The 19,926-nt window shown below is 37.6% G+C and overlaps 1 protein-coding gene across 1 annotated transcript in view; it reads left to right on the top strand.

Annotated features, from left to right (window-relative positions):
• The window catches only part of crispld2 (cysteine-rich secretory protein LCCL domain containing 2), a 30,689-nt gene extending 11,226 nt beyond the window's left edge, over positions 1-19,463 (top strand). Inside the window, exons 4-15 of the mRNA XM_062028078.1 lie at positions 49-181; positions 2,902-3,017; positions 3,351-3,451; positions 5,829-6,008; positions 6,098-6,158; positions 7,522-7,588; positions 7,666-7,799; positions 7,878-7,921; positions 8,001-8,073; positions 8,173-8,248; positions 12,295-12,425; positions 17,958-19,463. Coding sequence (XP_061884062.1) covers positions 49-181; positions 2,902-3,017; positions 3,351-3,451; positions 5,829-6,008; positions 6,098-6,158; positions 7,522-7,588; positions 7,666-7,799; positions 7,878-7,921; positions 8,001-8,073; positions 8,173-8,248; positions 12,295-12,425; positions 17,958-18,009 — 1,168 coding nt within the window. The 3' untranslated portion in view covers positions 18,010-19,463. The remainder of the gene's footprint in view (positions 1-48; positions 182-2,901; positions 3,018-3,350; positions 3,452-5,828; positions 6,009-6,097; positions 6,159-7,521; positions 7,589-7,665; positions 7,800-7,877; positions 7,922-8,000; positions 8,074-8,172; positions 8,249-12,294; positions 12,426-17,957) is intronic.
• The last annotated feature ends 463 nt before the right edge of the window (positions 19,464-19,926 follow it).

Raw genomic sequence — 19,926 nt, forward strand, 5'->3', positions numbered from 1 at the left:
CTGGCCCCTGATGGTGCTTGACTGAACCTAATGTTTGTGTGCGTGTAGATACCGCTCCCCCGCCTCACACATCCAGGCCTGGTACGATGAGGTGAAAGACTACACCTATCCTTACCCCCAGGAGTGCAACCCCTGGTGTCCTGATCGTTGTTCTGGGCCCATGTGCACCCACTACACCCAGGTGAGACAAGACCATACAAGCAAGAAAATAAATCTGTGCAGACCCGGCTCTAAATATATCTTGTGGCGTACCCTAGGGATCAATACTGGGACCAAAATTGTTGAATTGATATAAAAATAACATTTATAAAGTTACAAAGGACTTAAAGTTGGTATTATTTGCAGACAATACGGGCACAGTTTGTTCAGAAGAGAGAACACATAGAAGCTAATATGAATAATAACAGAAGAAATGAATAAATGAAAAAGATGGTTTGACAAAACCAGTTCATTTTTTAATATCAGTAAAAGTAAAATAATGCTATTCGGCAACAGCAGAAGAGAAAGTCAAACACAAATACAAATGAAAGAGTAGATATTGAAATTAATTCAAACTTCTAGGTGTGACAATGAAATCTCATATAGAAAATATACTACGTAAAGTGGCAATAAATATTTCTATAATATATTTTGGACCAAAGATCACTCCATATTCTCTACTGCTCGCTATTCTTACCATATCCAAGTTATTATTTTAAGTTAACAACTACAAAAGTATGCTTAATTCACGAACTGTGTTACAAAAAAGATGAATTAGAATAATATTTATTAGTTTGCACAATCGCTAATTTTCATCCGTTGTCCTAAGGCAGGTTAATACAGTAAACATTCAACAGGTCATGATACAAAAGAATACATAAATCACAAAACATTACACATTACAAGCATACCATAAGCACAGACCATGGACAAAAAACAAAACGGAACAAAAAACATGCAAATAATCTGAATAAGCGTGCATGTCTAATACACAATGTTGGCTATAGAGACAATTCAAACCCTTTATTTATTGAATCCAAAATATTGAAATTCAATGGTTAGGTGCATTTGCAAATAGCTGAAAATATGCACAAAGCAAACTACAACCTTCTATTCAAAAATGTACAACAATTCTTCACAACAAAAGAGGAGAAATATAACCTCAGAAAGAAATCTAACTCAAAACATTTGTATGCATGTTAAACACTTAAAACCTTTAGCTGCAGTATGAGGAATCAAATGACGTAATAGATTAAACAAAGAAGTCAAGCAATGTACTAATATGATCCACTTCAAAATTCAAGATTCAAGATTCAAGATGCTTTATTATTATTGTCCATTCTTTAACATGTACAATACACATAAGAACTGAAATTTCATTTTCGGCACAGTCCCACTAAGAGCAGACATACGTTACAGGGGGACAAGACGGGACCGCCAACGGATCAGCCACTTACAGCGCTCCTTAAAAAACACTTTAAGAATCTGTTGAAACAATTTCCGACGAGTTTCACTGGGACCGACAGCGTCCCAACAAGCATCGATCCCCCATGTAGAAACATCCTAACGACACACTATTAGTTAATTATTATTGTGTGCAGACAAAATGAGATGTGGGAGACCAAAACACAGCCAGCTCATTTTAGGGATGGGACGTAACACCAGGAAGCAGCAACTAAGATTTGTCTTTTACTCTCTAAAAAACAGGAATAGTGTTCAAAAAAGTCATGATGTACGCAATCAGTTTAACCTCCCAGGAGGAATATTAATATCAGACAATTCGACTCTGAGGTCGATCGTCCAATTGGGCTCCTCCGAATCGAATTGTCAAATCTCCCGACTGTTTTGAATGGTAAATGATAAATGGGTTATACTTGTATAGCGCTTTTCTACCGTCAAGGCACTCAAAGCTCTTTGACACTATTTCCACATTCACCCATTCACACACTGATGGCGGGAGCTGCCATGCAAGGCGCTAACCACGACCCATCAGGAGCAAGGGTGAAGTGTCTTGCTCAAGGACACAACGGATGTGACGAGGTTGGTAGAAGGTGGGGATCGAACCAGGAACCCTCAGGTTGCTGGCACGGCCACTCTCCCAACCGCGCCACGCCGTCCCCGAAAGACAGCCCTAACATCAATTTATATTTTCACTGAAATGACTACTGATTTTCCTTGTCGGATTATGCAGGGGACTCAAACGGGATTATATAGGTGTACCTAATGTTATGGCCTCTGAGTGTTGATGAACTTAGACAAAACTGTGCAGCGGCTAGGATGTGTTTAAAGAAACATCTGGACTCCTCCTCCCTCCGCCCTCACTCTGAAACCGGATCAGGGCCATCTGGTAGCCATTTCCACTCATTGACCTGGATTCTTCCAAAGATGCGGCAGCGAGGGGACACTCGGCGTCTCTTCCGTGCCTGTGCATGTGGTCGTCTAAAACTTCCACGAAACGCACACGCGCTCGTGCATATGTTTGTGCCTCCTAAGACGGCCGGTTTACGAAAGTAGCACACATGAGTCCGCATGCTGACTCACTGCTTCCAGTGGCCTCGAAACCTCTTTAGCAGGAAAAACGATAAACATTCCTGAGGAGGGAGAGCACGTATGTTTGAAGGGACGAGAGGAAAAGTGAGGAGGAGTTTTGGAAGGTCCAGTGTTGTCTTCCCCTTCAAATAACACATCATTCATCTCTCGCACCGCTGCGGCCGTTTTTTCCTTTAATAAGGTGTTTTATTTGACCTCGGAAGCTGCGGACTGCGATATTAAGGCTTGTTCCTTTTTGCATTAGAAGGATGTGTGTGTTCAGGCGAGACCACTCCACATGTCCCAGTGGCCTCATTAATCCTGCTTGCTTCCTCCTGGAATGACCTACTGACCCACAAGGTTTCCTCTTCTATATCCGCCGTCGTCTCACAGTTGGTGTGGGCCACGACCAGCAGAGTGGGCTGTGCCGTGCACGTGTGTCCAAGGATGAATGTGTGGGGAGATATCTGGGAGAACGCCGTCTACCTCGTGTGCAACTACTCCCCAAAGTAAGATTCCTGCCATTGACGCCTTGCATTTTTCCGCCAACAAAGTCCTGGCAGAAAACGCCGTTAACGTGCGTGCATGATGGCTTGACCGCTCATTTGAGCACTGAATGACATTTTCAGGCCGTTAAAATTCCTTCAGAAGTCAGAACACAGGAAAAGTATAATGAAGCACCGGGAAAGAAAAATAAGAGCATGTTTCCATGGCTTGCAGGGAGACAAGGAGAGGGTTTTTATTAGCCTCTTAGGAGGGTTGACCGCAGTGTTAAAGTCATTACGAGGACGCTGAACAGTGTCAGGGATAACTGACAACTATTCTGTCTCCTGCTCCTGCAGAGGAAACTGGATCGGGGAAGCCCCTTACAAGAATGGACGCCCTTGTTCCCAGTGCCCTCCCAGCTATGGAGGAGCTTGCAGGAACAACTTGTGCTACAAAGGTGATTTCTTCAAAGGCATTCCGAGAAAAGTCACGGAAACTCTGAAGGTCCAATTTGTTTTGTTCTACTTTTAAACTGGCATACAAGCAGGAAAAGAAGTGAATCAGTGTTAATATGGAAATGACTGATAAAAGACAAACGCAGAATGTGGGATTGGCAACATATGTGCCACAACGCTAGAAAGAACTAGAACATTTTGATGGGCCTGCTATCTGTGCCCTGTACCTCTGGCCTGGAGTCACTGGAAGCCGCCGTACTTATTAGACGGTGCAGAGTGTCTGAATCCGTGAGTTTTAGGTGTAACTGTACAAAACGAGCCACAGAGCTAGCCAAAAACAGTAGCATGTTTACATAAAAAATGCTAACACTTGGCATGTGTGCTAACGATAGCATGATAACAGTCAGCATGTTTCATATACCAAGTCATATGACTCAAAAGTGTATGGCTGCGGATATACAAAAAAAGTGTAAAAATCCATGAAAAAGTTATCAAGTCTAAGTTAGCTTGCTAGCATGTTATCGTTCACATGCTAACAGTTAACAAGTGTCACATACCAAGTTATATGACTCTGGTCTAAACGGTTGCAGAAGTAGCTAAAAAAGTTAGCATGCTAATGTGAGCATGTTAGCAAGCTAAGGATAGTATACTAACAGTTATCTTGTGTCACATACCAAGTTATATGACTCTAAGGTGTATGGCTGTGGAATTAGAGTAAAAAGTGTAACATTTTCCAAAAAAAGTTAGCACTTTAATGTTAGCATGCTAAAATTAGCATGCTAACAGTTAACAAGTGTCACATACCAAGTTATATGACTGCAAAATTAGCTCAAAAAGCTAGCACATTAATGTTAGGATGCAAACCGGTACGGTTCTCAACAATACCACTTTTCGTTACTTTGGTGCGTGTTCGTATGGTAATATATTTTACATTTGTTCAGTAATTAAAAATATATATACAAATATTGCGCCTGTCAAAAATATCGCAGTAATCACGTATATACGCAGGTTAATCGTGCAATGTATTTTGACCTGACATTAAGGTAAAGTAAAGGATCACTTTTAACTGAAAGGTGGCACAATTTATTGCATTCAAGTAAAACATTTAAAATACGTTAATGTATGACATTTTAACAATAAAATGTCATTGTGGTCTTTTTTAAGTTAGTTAAAATTATGCAATCGAGTTATAACTTCTTAATAATCATGATTACCGATAGAGCTGGGCGATATGGACCAAAACTGATACAGTGGTATTTTTAGTTTTAATACCGTATTTCGTATATATGTGTTGCAAAATGAGTTACACAGAAAGTTTCTGTAAATGTTTATTTACAAACAAACGGTTGTTGTAACACGACAGTAAAAACGGTTGATCAAACATAACAAAAGTCATCATCATGGACCCCCAATTAGCTAAACTCCACGGTGATGTCTTAGTCAATTTACTGAGGAGTTTCTAAAACTAAAACAATACAAAATAAATGCCGTTGTAAGTTAATAATACTAACAGTGACACTCGTAAACTTGCTAGCATATTAGCTAATGCTAACGACGCTAGCATAATTACATAATGATAGCACGTACAAAATATGCATGAAAACACTCCTACAGACGTCACACATGAGGCGGTTTAGTCAGTATAAACAGTTTTAGTTATACTGTGAAACTTACAAATGTTGCTTGGAGTGATGAATGAAGAATCCATAAAAGTAAAAACGCTAAGGACAGCTAGAAGACTGAATGGCACTCTACTTTGAAAGCACTACCGGTGAGCAAACTTTTTAAAAAGATGGTGCCATAGCACAAAAAATTCAACACATTCTCATTGTATTTGCTTTTTTTAATTTTTTTTTTTTTTTGGAAAACTAATTTTATCATGCAATTTATTTTGACCGTACAAGCAGTATAAGACCAATGCATACGTCATTACAAAAATGAGTGAGGAAATTTCGACTGGTGTGCTCGCTGAAAATTTCACCCCAAAACCCAGCCTGAAAGAACTTTAGATACAATTGTTACCAAGTTGTGTGCAAGTAAATGACAAGCATTCAAGTATAATGTTTAAAAATGTTCTTGGATGATATTCCAACAATAAAATTTAATGTATGTACAAATATTGTTTTTTTTCTTAAACACATTTTTATTAAGCAACCAAGTGATTAATCGGATTCAAAAAAAAAAATCCTCATTTGACAGTCCTAATACAATACTGTTTGATGGTATGTGAATCGGTACAAGGTAGCACAACAGAATTGGGTCGGTACCTATAAAAGTAGTGAATTTGGTACCTATCCCTCCTGGTTACATTGAAATATTGCTTTGACAGTCCACTGTATACCTTTCATCTGACTTGACCAGCTTTTTATCCAATGTTAGAATCCCAGCGCTCTGAGACGGAGGATATGAACGAGGTGGAAAAGCCTCAGGTGCCCGTCGTACCTCGTACCACCGCCAAACCTGCACCCAAACCCAAACCTTCACCTCCGAGGAAACCAGTCTCCAGACCGTCTGATCCGAGCACCCCGTCCTCAAAGAATCCTAGCAGCACCTACTTGGGTACCAATGAACCACCACCCAGACATTATCACAAATACACCTTTGCAATGTTACACATCTCTTTATTTTTACTTTGACTTATTTTGCAGCTCAGAGCATAAAGTGTGAGACTAGACTGAGAGACAAGTGCAGAGGAGTCACCTGCAACAGGTACTCTTTTTTTCCATCTCAGTTACATTTGCACGAGCTTATGACATGCAACAAAAGAATAAAAAATAAAAAAAATAAAAATTGATAATGTCCAAAAGGTATACATTTAACAGTATGTTTGTTATTGTGGTTGAAGTCCAATGGCAGCTGTTTCTAATATTTTAGATACCTTATTTAGCTATATAAACGGCACACAATTACTTTTTAATTTATTTTAATATTAAGTAAATAGAATCAAGATATTTAGAAATATTAAACAAACATAAACATACATTTTAAATTGCAGTCATTATTATAATTTATTGCTAATCCTCATTATGATTTTATATTTAAAAATGTTCAAAGGGAATAGAAGAAATATGTTTCTGAATTAAGTAAATATAATTTAAATATTTAAAAAAAAAGTAAAATATGAACAGTCATTATTATCAACTCTTGCTAACATTGTCAACTGTAATGCGATAAATCATTGTTTTTTATAATTTAAAAATGTTCAAAAGGAAAAGAAGGTTGATAAGTTTAAAATTAGGTAAATATAATTACAATTTTTAAAAACAAAAAATATGAACATACATTTATAATGTCAGTCATTATTATCAATTATTGCTAATATTGTATACTCTTATGCAATAACTCATATTTGTTTATATTTTCAAATGTTCAAAGAAAATATAATTAATATGTCTAAAATTAAGTAAATATAGTTAGAATACTATAACAATTATATATGTGAACATACATCTAATATGAAAGTCATAATGATGAATTATTGCTAATATTGTAACTGTAACACAATAGCTCATTATCTTATCATTTTTTATACTTAACAATGTTCAAATAGAATATATGATTTATACATTATTCCTACAAGCATACAGGTTAAAATAGCAATAATTAATTATGGTACATTTTTGTTACTAAGCGATGGATGAGTTAACAAAAAAAAAACAATTATTTTATTGCATTTTAAAAATGTATTTTAAAATTTTTTAAATTTTAAAATTTTAATTTATACAATATTTACATTATTGTCTTCCAATCATGAATTATTATTAACGATTGTAACTAAGCATTCTTAAGTAATATAATAAATACTTATTCTGGCATTTAATTGTTTTGTAACATAACATAACATAACATAGTAGAAGAAAAAAGAAAATTAACCTCGATAAACAAAACATTAGAAAGAGCTCACAGTATGTCGTTGTTGTACAATGCAAACTACAACCATAAAAATAAACATATCGTTCAATAAATACCCCTTTAGTTAAAACTGAGCCATTATTACCTTTTGAAAAGGATCTGATTGAACAGGTGTACTTATTGTTGTTGCATCCAGGTGACTTTGTCTCTGACTTTGCAGATATAAGTGCCCTGCTAACTGCCTGAATAGAAAAGGAAAAGTTTGGGGAACGCTCTACTATGATGTGGTGAGTGTGCTTACTAGAAAAATGAACATCTCATTGAAACAAATAGTGACCGAAAGAGGCTCTTTGTCATTGTAAAGCAATCAAGTATTTGCCGTGCTGCCATTCACTTTGGTGCCATCGACAACAATGGTGGCCTTGTAGACGTTACAAGGATGGAGACCAAGTTCCCCTTTTTTGTCAAAGCCAACAAAAACGGCGTGGAGTCTTTCAGGTAGTCCATTTTAAACAGAATAATCACTTTTACTGGTATTTCTGGCTTTCTAACGTGACATTTTAATATATTTGACAGTAAATATAAACCAGGAAATGCATTTATGCTGGCCAAAGTACAAGGTAAGAGAACACGTTCAGACAAACAAAGGATGACATGCACGTCCACTAACTAAACTAAACTTTCTTGTGTCTTTAACAGAAACAAATACAGATTGCTACACCACCGTTGCGGAGATTTGCCCGTTCAAAAAGCCTCTGTCACATTGTCCAAGGTGCATCGTCACATACTCACTAAATATAACTTATGCTGGATAGAAGTGTACGCTATCCTGTTGCTGCAGCTCCATTCTAACATCTGATTGGTTCCTCAGGGTCATCTGTCCTTCTGACTGCAAGAGTCAGCCCTCCTATTGGTCACCAGTCATTGGCAACAACATCTACACAGACGTAAGTGAGGATGTATTGGCAACACCGTGATGGGTCCATGTGGGTGCATGGGTGTATAGTATTATAATGACATGATTGCACCCTTTACAGTACAATGGTTTAACTCAACAACTAAAAAAAATAGCTTGGAGTCCAATAATTGCATTATTAAAGTACTGTACACATATTTTTACTGGAGGGCTAAAGAGAGTCTCTGCATAACTGACTGAGTCTATAATCAAGAAAAGTAAGAAATGAAGAACTCAAAGATAACACAACAAAAAGTTGTATATACATTATAAATATACATACACATATATACTGTATCTATATATATGTATTTATATATGTGTATATAAGTATGTATATATATTATATATGTATTTATATGTATATATATAATATATTATACTATATATATATGCATATATATGTATGTGGTGGGTAGAGCAGCCATGCCAGAAATTTGAGGGTTGCAGGTTCGCTCCCCGCCTCTTGCCATCCAAATCACTGCCGTTGCCCCCAGTGCCGCTCACACTGGCAGATGAATGATGGGTGGTGGTGGTCGGAGGGGCCGTAGGCGCGAACTGGCAACCACACTTCCGCCAGTCTACCCCAGGGTAGCTGTGGCTACAAATGTAGCTTACCACCACCAGGTGTGAATGAATGATGGGTTCTCACTTCTCTGTGAAGCGCTTTGAGTGTCTAGAAAAGCGCTTTGTAAATCTAATCCATCCATCCATCCATTTCTACCGCTTGTCCCTTTTGGGGTCGCGGGGGGTGCTGGAGCCTATCTCAGCTGCATTCGGGCGGAAGGTCGCCACCTCATCGCAGGGCCAACACAGATAGACAGACAACATTCATTCATTTTATATATATACTGTGTGTATATATATATATATATGTATATATATATATATATATATATATATATATATATATATATATATATATATATATATATATATATATATATATATATATATATATATATATATATATATATATATATATATATATATATATATACATATATATATACAGTGTGTATATATAAGAGGCTGTAAAGTAATTAGTAATAAAACTAGATAAAGTATCTAAGTAAATTCAATATCTAAATTACTACACTAACTTTAGAACTGTCTAAAGGAAAGTCACGGTAACTTTTAGTTTAAAATTCTAAGGATAAAACTATGATTCCTTCTTATTATTTATTCTATATCGTGCTCAACTGTGAGAGTGTGTGTGTGCTGATCATGTTTAAACAGATGCTTTTTTACACAAGAACCAAGGTCCTGGACATTAATTCAATACCAAATTGAAAAGGGAAGTTTGCCAAACATGATAAACATATAACAATACAGTACAAACTGCATCAATAAAGAGCGATTTTTGGGGAAATTTGCCAATACGCTGTCATATGGACCCTTGCTTGCCAGCACACACAAAACACACTCACATGTATGCACGCACACACGATGACCCTGTGTTCGCTACACAGCACAGCGCTGATTATAAGGTGACTGTAATATATATGTATATTTTTTTCGGATTTCAGGCGATGGTCTCGAGTCCCATTAGGCTACTGTTTATTTACCTGAATCACTGCAGATTTTGGTGTATTTTGAAAGGTTTAGTGGCAAATATATAAGCGATCATGAAAAAAATATTTAAAATGGGATGGAGTGGGGGCAGAACGGAGGACAGGGGTTAGTACGTGTGCCTCACAATACGAAGGTCCTGGGTTCAATCCCGGGCTCGGGATCTTTCTGTGTGGAGTTTGCATGTTCTCCCCATGACTGCGTGGGTTCCCTCCGGGTACTCCGGCTTCCTCCCACTTCCAAAAACATGCACCTGGGGATAGGTTGATTTGCAACACTAAATTGGCCCTAGTGTGTGAATGTTGTCTGCCTATCTGTGTTGGCCCTGTGATGAGGTGGCGACTTGTCCAGGGTGTACCCCGCCTTCTGCCCGATTGTAGCTGAGATAGGCTCCAGCACCCCCCGCAACCCCGAAGGGAATAAGCGGTAGGAAATGGATGGATGGATGGAAGATATATTTAGTTATATTTAGGCACAGCAACCACAGAAGAACACAACTAATGCAATCTCTTGTCCTTTCTTTATATTTTGTTCTGCTATCAAACACTACTAATATAGTAGTAGAGAAGGAACTCGATTGCATCACAGAAAGTCCCTCAAACAAATCAAATGTTCAAACAAACATTTTACAAAGTGATCGCTGCAGACACGAACATGGCCCGATTGTATTCCACAAGAAGATGAAAGTGATATTTTTAAGAGACATTTCCATTGAAACACTTTCATTTTTATTCTGACTTTTTTACCTTTGTAAGCCACTCCTTTTAGGACTCTATGAAAGCTCTTTCCTATCACTGGAACACCCATGAACAGAACAGCAATATGGCATTCTCTGTTCAAACTCTACATTCACTCTCACTTGTTTTAACGCTACGCTAAAACTGCTTGAACATCGTGTGGATTAAACTGGATTAAGACATTGACTCAGTACCTTTCCATGCTACAGTACAGTGTACAGTACAGTATACTGTACTGTAGCAGAGGTTCCTTTGTGTCCCAGTCAGAGACAACATTCATAATTGGAGTCTTGAGCTGAAATATTTTTAAATTAAATTATCTTTTAAAGCCGAACTGCACTTTTGTAATTTTGTAATTTTTCCTATCCTTCCCAGTCTTTGTGTAAGACAGCACATATTAAAGCGCTTAAAAAAACATCCAAACACCTCCATTAGGGTTTTATATACATGATGTAAATATATATGTAATGTAGTAACAGGCACATTTATAATAACATTTAATATTTACATATTTTGATCATTTTAAGTATAAGCAGCACATTAATTTCATGAATGCATCACAATGTTTGCTTTTTCCTTCAACAACATCACTTATTACTGCTCATTGTAGACATCATGAGAGCCAACAAACATAATAAAACACCACTTACTATGCAATATCTGCTGTTACTGGGATTCCATAGAATGTTTATATATTCCTGTTTAGATGAAGGATGACTCATAGTCCTCACAAAGAAAAAAGGGGGGTGGAAACAAGCATCTTGTTGGGTCTTTTTCTCCATTGCCTGGTCTAAATTGGCTGTCAAAGTGTACCAACTTTTGTTTTTATGTCCACATCATTTTACTATCCAGATGATAGGCCTAATTTATAATCAAGAATAAACTTTCACGAGCTCCGAGGTGAGAAAGCAGCTCAGCAGCTGATGATGTCAAATCAGTAGCAAAAGGAAGTTACCTCTCCCTGATCAATGCGCCGCTAAAAATAGGTCCTTAATATTAACGCTTATAATAACAATATCGTTAATACTTGTACTTAATATTCAAGTCATGAAATGCAAATGCAGTATTGTTGCTGCTTTTTGGATGGTTATTTTCTTGGGTTTTATGGTTTGAATAAACAAAATAGACACAATGACGTCATGGCTCCCTTGTAAGCTGCCTTTTATGTACGAGTTAGAATGCATAAAAAAAAAGAGATATGTGTTCCTGTCTCTCATAAGAATTGTGAATAATGGGCAAAATTCCAAAAAAATGCAGTTCCCCTGTAAGGGGAGAAAAATACTGAGAAGCGATGACGGCATGACATGACTTCCTGTACCCGAAACAACACAAATACTCTTTGTTCATCCTCACTGGGACTTCTTGTAAAAAGCATGTTGAAAGTGGATTGCTTTAGTGCGAAACAGACTAAACAGTGATGTGCAAAAATTCACGTCACCTTCCTGACGCAGCATGTTGAGTTTACGACTGGCACTGACACATCACGTCTATGTGAAGTTTCATAGGCTTTTCTTTTTTTTTTTTTTACCTGGTATGAACTTCTCCTTGAGATGACATCCAGCTGGCTGCACATCAAAGCAGCTCAGGGACAGCTGGACTGTCCACCTCATTACCCGTCAACACATCCCAGCACTGGGCTGCAAATGTGACCTGGGATGTATGAGCGGAGCTGTGTTCGAACAGGAATATGTGGACCTGGTGCTAAAATGTTCACTCTTTTTCTTGACAGAACTCCAGTATTTGTAAGGCAGCCATCCATGCAGGGGTGATCCCACCAGACGGGGGCTTTGTGGACGTCCTGCCTCTGGACAAGAGAAAGAATTATGTTGGTGTCTTGAAAAACGGCATCCAGTCTGAAAGGTAATTCGGACATTTGTCATGTTTTTAACACCCTTCATTTGTTCACCTTGTAACAAAATAGAAGCCTTTTTTATTTTGGCCCTGAACTTTGTTTTCAAGTCTCATTCTCGGTGAATAATCTTTAATGACAGCAGGTTAGTATTATGAATATGTACACCAACCAAATTAGGATTCTTCAGCCTTGGCAAGATCTGTTCAGTCCTGCATTTTTTTCTCTGTTTTGAGCAGCACACAGCCTGAGGAGTTTTCTTTTTACAAATGGAGTTCATAAACTTAACTTGTTTTACATTTTATTGCAGATGTTACCTCCGCTCATTTGATTCATGTACTTTAACAGTCAAGTGATTGTGCGCAAAATGCAGTAAATTGTACAGATAAATAGATACATATTATCAGGCTTTGTTATCTGTGTTGGTCTGGACCCCGAGATACAGAGACGCCAGGCATGTGCAGAAAATAAGCTTGTTTTGTTAGGGAACACGCAGTTAAGAGTAGCTGCTCAGTGGCCTTGTGGTTAGAGCAGTGGTTCTTAACCTGGGTTCGATCGAACCCTAGGGGTTCGGTGAGTCGGCCTCAGGGGTTCGGCGGAGGTCAAGACACACCCGACTCATCGCGTAAATAAAAACTTCTCCCTATCGGCGTATTATGGATACCCTCAAACAATGTTCCCTCTAATTTTCCATCTGATTTGCAGGTGTGTAATTTGTTGTGGTTCCTTTTGTGCACCAGTAAAAAAAACATATAACTTTGTCTTGAATTTGAAAAAAAAAAAGCTTTTATTTTTCACTAAAGAAGGGTTCGGTGAATGCGCATATGAAACTGCTGGGGTTTGGTACCTCCAACAAGGTTAAGAACCACTGGGTTAGAGTGTCCCTCTGAGACTGGAAGGTCGTGAGTTCGAACCCCCGCCGAGTCATACCAAAGACTATAAAAACCCATTGCCTCCCTGCTTGGCACTCAGTGTCAAGGGTTGGAATTGGGGGTTTAAACACCAAAATAATTCCCGAGCGTGGCCCCCGCTCCTGCTCACTGCTCCCCTCACCTCCCAGGGGGTGAACATGGGGATGGGTCAAATGCAGAGCTTCATTTCACCACACTTAGTGTGTGTGTGACTATCGTTGGTACTTTAACTTGAACTAAACTTAACACAAAAAACATAGATGTGCAGCTGGGAAGTGCACAAAGAGCAAGCATGTGTATGAAGAGCAAAGCAAAATGATCCTGTCCCATCCAGAAGACATAAGAAGAATCTTGATTGGCAACCAGGGACAGGTGAGGGAGCCAGTGCTCAGACCAGAGGAGTGGTGGCAAATGGAGGCAAAAAGGAAGTAGAACAAAAATAGGAGTGCTGGACGGAAAATACAAAAAATAAATAATATATGTCTTGTTTGATTATGACATTTTCAACAGTAATTTAATTCAGAGTACTCTATGACAAACAATAGTTAAAAACCTCTAGTTCAAATGTATAATTTCTGGCCTTAGGATTGTACTTGAATATATTTTTATTATTATCATTATTAACAATTCTATTATTTTTTTTCCCGCAAGAAAGATGTTAAAAAGCCAAGGAGCCTCACGTTTCTATTGAAACAATGACAACAGGTCACATAATGGCAGTTGCACGCAACACACAACAATAGCTGCACGTCAAATTGGAAAGAAAGAGATGCCATTTGAATTTAGGTCGCATTATTTGTATGCTGAAATCTACCAGCTGAGAACCAGACTGCCGCCCCCGGCTAAATGAATGGTGACTGTTGGGGGTACAGGCACAACAACGTCCAAAACAATCACAAACCACCAAAACACATGCGACTTCACAAAACACAACACTCAAGTGTGGGGTGAACGTGCAGCACCGTCCAAAACACATTCAATACAGGGAAAACACAACGGATGAAACCGGGAGTCAGCGTACTACTAGGAAGTAAACCCCAGAGATATGAATACCTCTGATGCTGCTGTCCATTGGAACGATGCATTAACGCAGCTGCCATCTTGAGCAGGGGGAACCCGGTTTCTATTTACTGCATAAGTCAACCGAGACAAAGTCTATCAATGGCTACAATTTTGCTTGTTACAAAACCCCTGCTCAAGATGGCGTCCATGTTAACATGCCTGACAAGCCTGCAGGCAGCATGTACGTGTCCATATCTCTGAGTAAGCCCTACCAGTGGCACCAGGTCTGAGAGGGATGCATAAAAACCTGAGCCCAGAAGAAAGTTGGCCGAGTGAAAAGATAAATGTTCTGTACTTGTACAACTTGTTTAAATAATATTATAGAGCAGTGGTTCTTAACCTTGTTGGAGGTACCGAACCCCACCAGTTTAATATGCGCATTCATCGAACCCTTCTTTTGTGAAAAATACAATGATTTGTTTTTTTTCAAATTCAAGACAAAGTTGTATGTTTTTTTTACTGGTGCACATAATGAACCGTGCATGAACATCACCTTGTTCAAAGAATGAAACCCACACAGTGCATGAACTCACAACAAGTGACACACCTGCAAATCAGTGTGACTTCTGTTGTTGCCTTTGAGAGGCCAGTTCAGAAATGCGCGGCTTTACCTTGGAAAGTGCCACTCTGTCATTTTCACAGCAAAGTCTGTTCCTTTTTCTTTGTTTTCCACCCAGATATACAATACTGGTGGTACACAGCTCATGAAAAACAATATTTTTTGTTTTTGTCATTGTAAGTGGGCCAAAACACTTATATTACAAAATAATCTCAAGCAAATGACTGCTGTTATTTGATTATAATAATAAAACATGTAACTTGTTATTTAGTCAGGTTTGGGACAGGTGTGCTGCGGGTGTGGCTGTGGGTGTGGCAATCGAACCCAGGTTAAGAACCACTGTTATAGAGCTACCGATTTAATGAGTTGTGTTTTGCATGTGTTTTAGGCCAAATATTCCCTATACATTTTATTTTGAGGCACATCTACCCCCAATAGAATTTTTTTCCCACACTTTTTTTAATACTTTTTTAAATCTAACTTGAATTTATTGATGCATATTTTGGACTCCAACAAATTAAATAATCATATGAAATAATTACAATTTAGTGCAAAATATGAAATCTAACATCATTAAAACTTATATTTGCACATATTCCTGACAGACTGGTATTTTATCCCTACTTTATATAAAATTACCAGCCCAGCATTAACACTGTGCGCCACAGGAGTCAATGAAGCGGTTTGGAGAAATTTTCCATTATATTCTTTGGAACATTTCATATGGAGCGTCATTAATTGACACAAATTGCACTACTTGCACTTCACATAAAGATCTGACTCTGGTCATAAACATCCGGCACAAGTCGCAAAATCTAACATCATATTTATCTTTAGAACCGTACTCATGTGCCGCCAAATAACTTCTGTGGACACAGAATGGTTTGGAAATGGTTCATTCGAGGTGTGCGCAGAAGAAAGATGCTTTTATTCATCTCATGATTAATGTCTTCTTGAACTGTACAAGGGGCTTCCTGCATGTTTCTCACATCCTTCTCAGTCTGTGGCCGGCTCAGACGGTGCAAAAGTAGGCGAGGAAGGCCCTGTGGCCGGTGCTGCTGTAAGAGTAATGGTGTGGTTTGCTGTGTGGATGGGCCACACATGGGATCTTTGCTTACTTTACAGCCTGGTATTTCAATGGAGTGTGCAAAGTGATGTTTGGGCCAAAATACTCTTGACTGCTTGGACTACAATGAAAGCGTAAAAGCCCACACTTGTGGCATCCGGTAGGGGGTCAGTAAATGGCTGAGTGGAAGTCGATGCTGTGGGCCAGCATCATGGCAGCTTGGCAGGACTCACAGTGTATCTGATTACTTGAGGCTGTCAACCACCTAATCAGTGCTTTCCTATAAGAATAATTATGTGTGATATGATACCAGGTGTGCGGGCATATCTCAATCATGAACAAAGGTGCTGCTTCAAGGTCTCTCAACTAATGAACTCATCATAAAGTCATTATGACAGCATACAACATGTGTTAGCTGGTAAGGTCAGTGCCAGTAATATGTCCCATTTACCACCTTGGCCTTGTTTCTTCTGGCGAATAAGATTAAATAATGTTGGAAATACTTATTTTGCATTAAACCAGAGCTATTGTTCAAGGTAACTTACAAATTGCATTGCTGTTGCATTGCTGGTTAAAAGATGCCATGCCAATTCATAACCAGCTTATTTTGCAGTTAATACCAAATTGTACACCTACATTTGATTAAATAAACTGAAAATAACACCATAAACATAAATAATATTAATAACACAAAGACTTAACTTTGTTTTGGAAATACAATGGAATTACTTCAAATAAAATGACATAAAATGTAATTAATGAGATATTAATTTGCTAACGATTATGCTCTTCAGACTCAGAGAGAAGCTGTAACTTTTAGGTAAATAATAGAATAGAATGGAATAAAATAGAATATGTGATGATGTGGCGACTTGTCCAGGTTGTACCCCGCCTTCCGCCGAATGCAGCTGAGATAGGCTCCAGCACCCCCCGCGACCCCAAGAAGGACAAGCGGTAGAAAATGGATGGATGGATAATAAACCTTTTCTACCGCTTATCCTGTTCACAGTCAGGCTGTCACATCCCAGCTAAACTAAACTAAACTACAATTAATTTAAATTAATTAAATAAACAAAAATCTAGACAAAAAAGAAAAATAAGGACCATCACTACCAAAATCATATCTTTTATTACTATGCAAAATGTACACTGACTACTCTTAAGCATGTCAACGGAAATAAGAAACAAATAATAAAAATGGTTCCTGAAATGAGGCCACATAATGCCCTAGTTTTATACAAATATGAAATAACCGTAACAAAATAAACAACTACACTAAAATACAAATCTAAATAAAAATAAAACGAAGACCAATTAACTAAATTTGAAACACCTAAAACAAACAAATTAAATGAAATAAAAAAATTGCATGCAAAATGTGGATTTCAACAGTAACATATTGCAATGTAAAGAAAAAAGAAAAAAATGTTATCCATCATCACCGCCAAAATCATATATATTTTATACTGCTATGCAAGCTGTACAGGGACTACTCTTAAGTATGTCTACGTTGTATTTCTATAGCATTGTCCCTTGAGAGCAATAATAAAAACGGTTCTTGAAAATGAAAAATGTCCTAGTATATGCAAATCTAAGATAACTGTAATAACATAAATAAGAAACAGTTCAATCAAATCAAATTACATTAATGGCTACAATAGATTTCAACAACAATTCATAAAACATTTTAACCACCAAAATCATGGGTGTGATTTTTACATTTATTTGCTCGCTCACAAACAGAAAAACAGAACGATGAAAAAATACTGACTTAGCTTAGCTTAGCAAGTTACTCTTGTTGCGTTCCAACAATCCTTATCACGAGCAGTACCCACCTTACTCTCTTCAAGGGATGACACTTTTTTTGACCATCTTTTTAAAAGATGATGTATTCTTGCAAATCACATCCTGCTTTCCAAATTGTAATATCTTGGCTGTATTGCAGTAAGAGCAACACAGATGGAGGCTCCTTCCGTGTCTTCGCCGTGAGGGAGTGAGACGTCCGTCAAGATGTCCTAAAGTCATCTCAGCTGCTCATGAATGAATGGATCAGGACGTGCTCATAGGTTTGATTCCACAGCCAATCACGTGCCTTCAGTGGAAGCAGAGTGTCTTGATTCGGTGACTCTATCCCTCTTTAAGTAGATACATGGTACAAAATTACGTGGTTTTCCACATGGAGATATCTTTAGAAATGCTTAATGTGTGAGTGAGGTTGTAAATTATAATGAATTGAACAGCTGGTGCTGGGTCTATGTCATTTTTGAGGTATGTTTACATTAATTTCATTTTTTTTTTTAACGCAGGAATGTATACTTTATTTAATCAGCGTGTACATAGTATATGATATTTTGTTTTTCTTTGAAAAGAATACCATACAGTATAATTACATTTTTGTGTTTATCTTTTATTGTCCCTTCTTGCTCTGCTGGACACTCTTTATTTGCCAACTGTAAAATTTAATGCAATGAACATGCTTTTATTTTGAAATGAAGGATGAGTATGTTTCAGCACATTGGATATGTGCACAGGATGCACAGAAGGTGTTGTGTAATGCGGAGTCCATAAGTGCCAGATGTTAAGAATGTTTAAGAATGTTTTCTGGTTATATTTCATGACCATAAGTCGCTTTTGCTTCTCCTTTTTTTTTTTTTTTTTTTTACAATTCTTGATTATGTCATGAAAAAATGCTAGATTAACTTTCCCTACCCTCACAAGACAGATGAATGTGTCACATAAGCATTTCATATCAGGTCATAATTTGAATTGTTTGCTTCGCGTTGTCATTAAGTATCACTGATAAATTATATACTGGTAAATATACTGATATTCTATCAGTATATGCACTTTTGTAATGTTTTACAAAATGATTCATTCAAACGCAGCAAGCACAAGACATTAAAACAAAGTTGAGAACTTGTTGAATTAGGTCCGGACGTTGAGCAACTCAAACATAATGTTGAGACAACAACGTTTAATCAATGTTGGGTTCTGACGTTGATTTAACCATTGAAATTTGGTCATTTCCCAACCTACAACGTGGATCCAACGTGAGACACCAACATTGTCTCTATTTACAACTATTTTGCAACGTTGTTTCAAAGTCAGTTTTAAAGGACATGTATATATAATCAACGTTGTATCAATGTCTTCTGTGTGCTTGGAAATGTATCCTTATTAGAAAATTGGACACAATCGCTAAATCCACTAAGAAAAGCGTATATCCGTATTCTACCTCAGTCCTATCGCTATGCTTGGCCTTCAGGTCTTTAACATATAGCAGTTGTAATAGCAAGTATGATGGCTTTTGTAAAGTTGCGGGAACTGTTAATAATATCAATGTGTATTTTTTGTAGCAAGGTCATGGTTACAAAGTGTTACTTATATGCAGGCATGTATAAACGGTTTCTCTATTTTGTTTTTGCACAATTTGAAAATAAAATCTACATTTAAACAACAGTGTTTCCTATTTGTTTTTATATCAGCCAGAAAATGAGGTACTCCAATCTTGTTAAGATCTCTGGTCTGGATCCCGGGATGCAGAGCAAGGAAGGGGATGTGCAGGCTAGAAGTCTGTTTATTTAGGGAAATACAGATAGTGCAAAACAGTTCTATTGCAGTATGAAAGTGCATAGAAGACAAACACTTGTGGAGCACAATGATCCAGCACCAGCGAGGAGCAACAGGTGAAACAAAAAAGGATGACATTAATTAATGGAAAAGAGGTTAAGAGCAGAAAGTGGAATCCAACAGGAAGTAGAACCAGAATAGGAACACCAGGACAGGGAATGAGCGAACACTAGTTCAAAACTGTCATGTGAGATCATGACAAATCCATCATAACATCTGCCTTTATCAATATTATCATTCTCTCAATCACAGCTTTGTTTATTTATGTAGTTTTAGGGTCCAGT

This window comes from Entelurus aequoreus, linkage group LG02, assembly GCF_033978785.1.
Source record: "Entelurus aequoreus isolate RoL-2023_Sb linkage group LG02, RoL_Eaeq_v1.1, whole genome shotgun sequence".
In the NCBI taxonomy this organism is placed as follows: Eukaryota; Metazoa; Chordata; class Actinopteri; order Syngnathiformes; family Syngnathidae; genus Entelurus; species Entelurus aequoreus.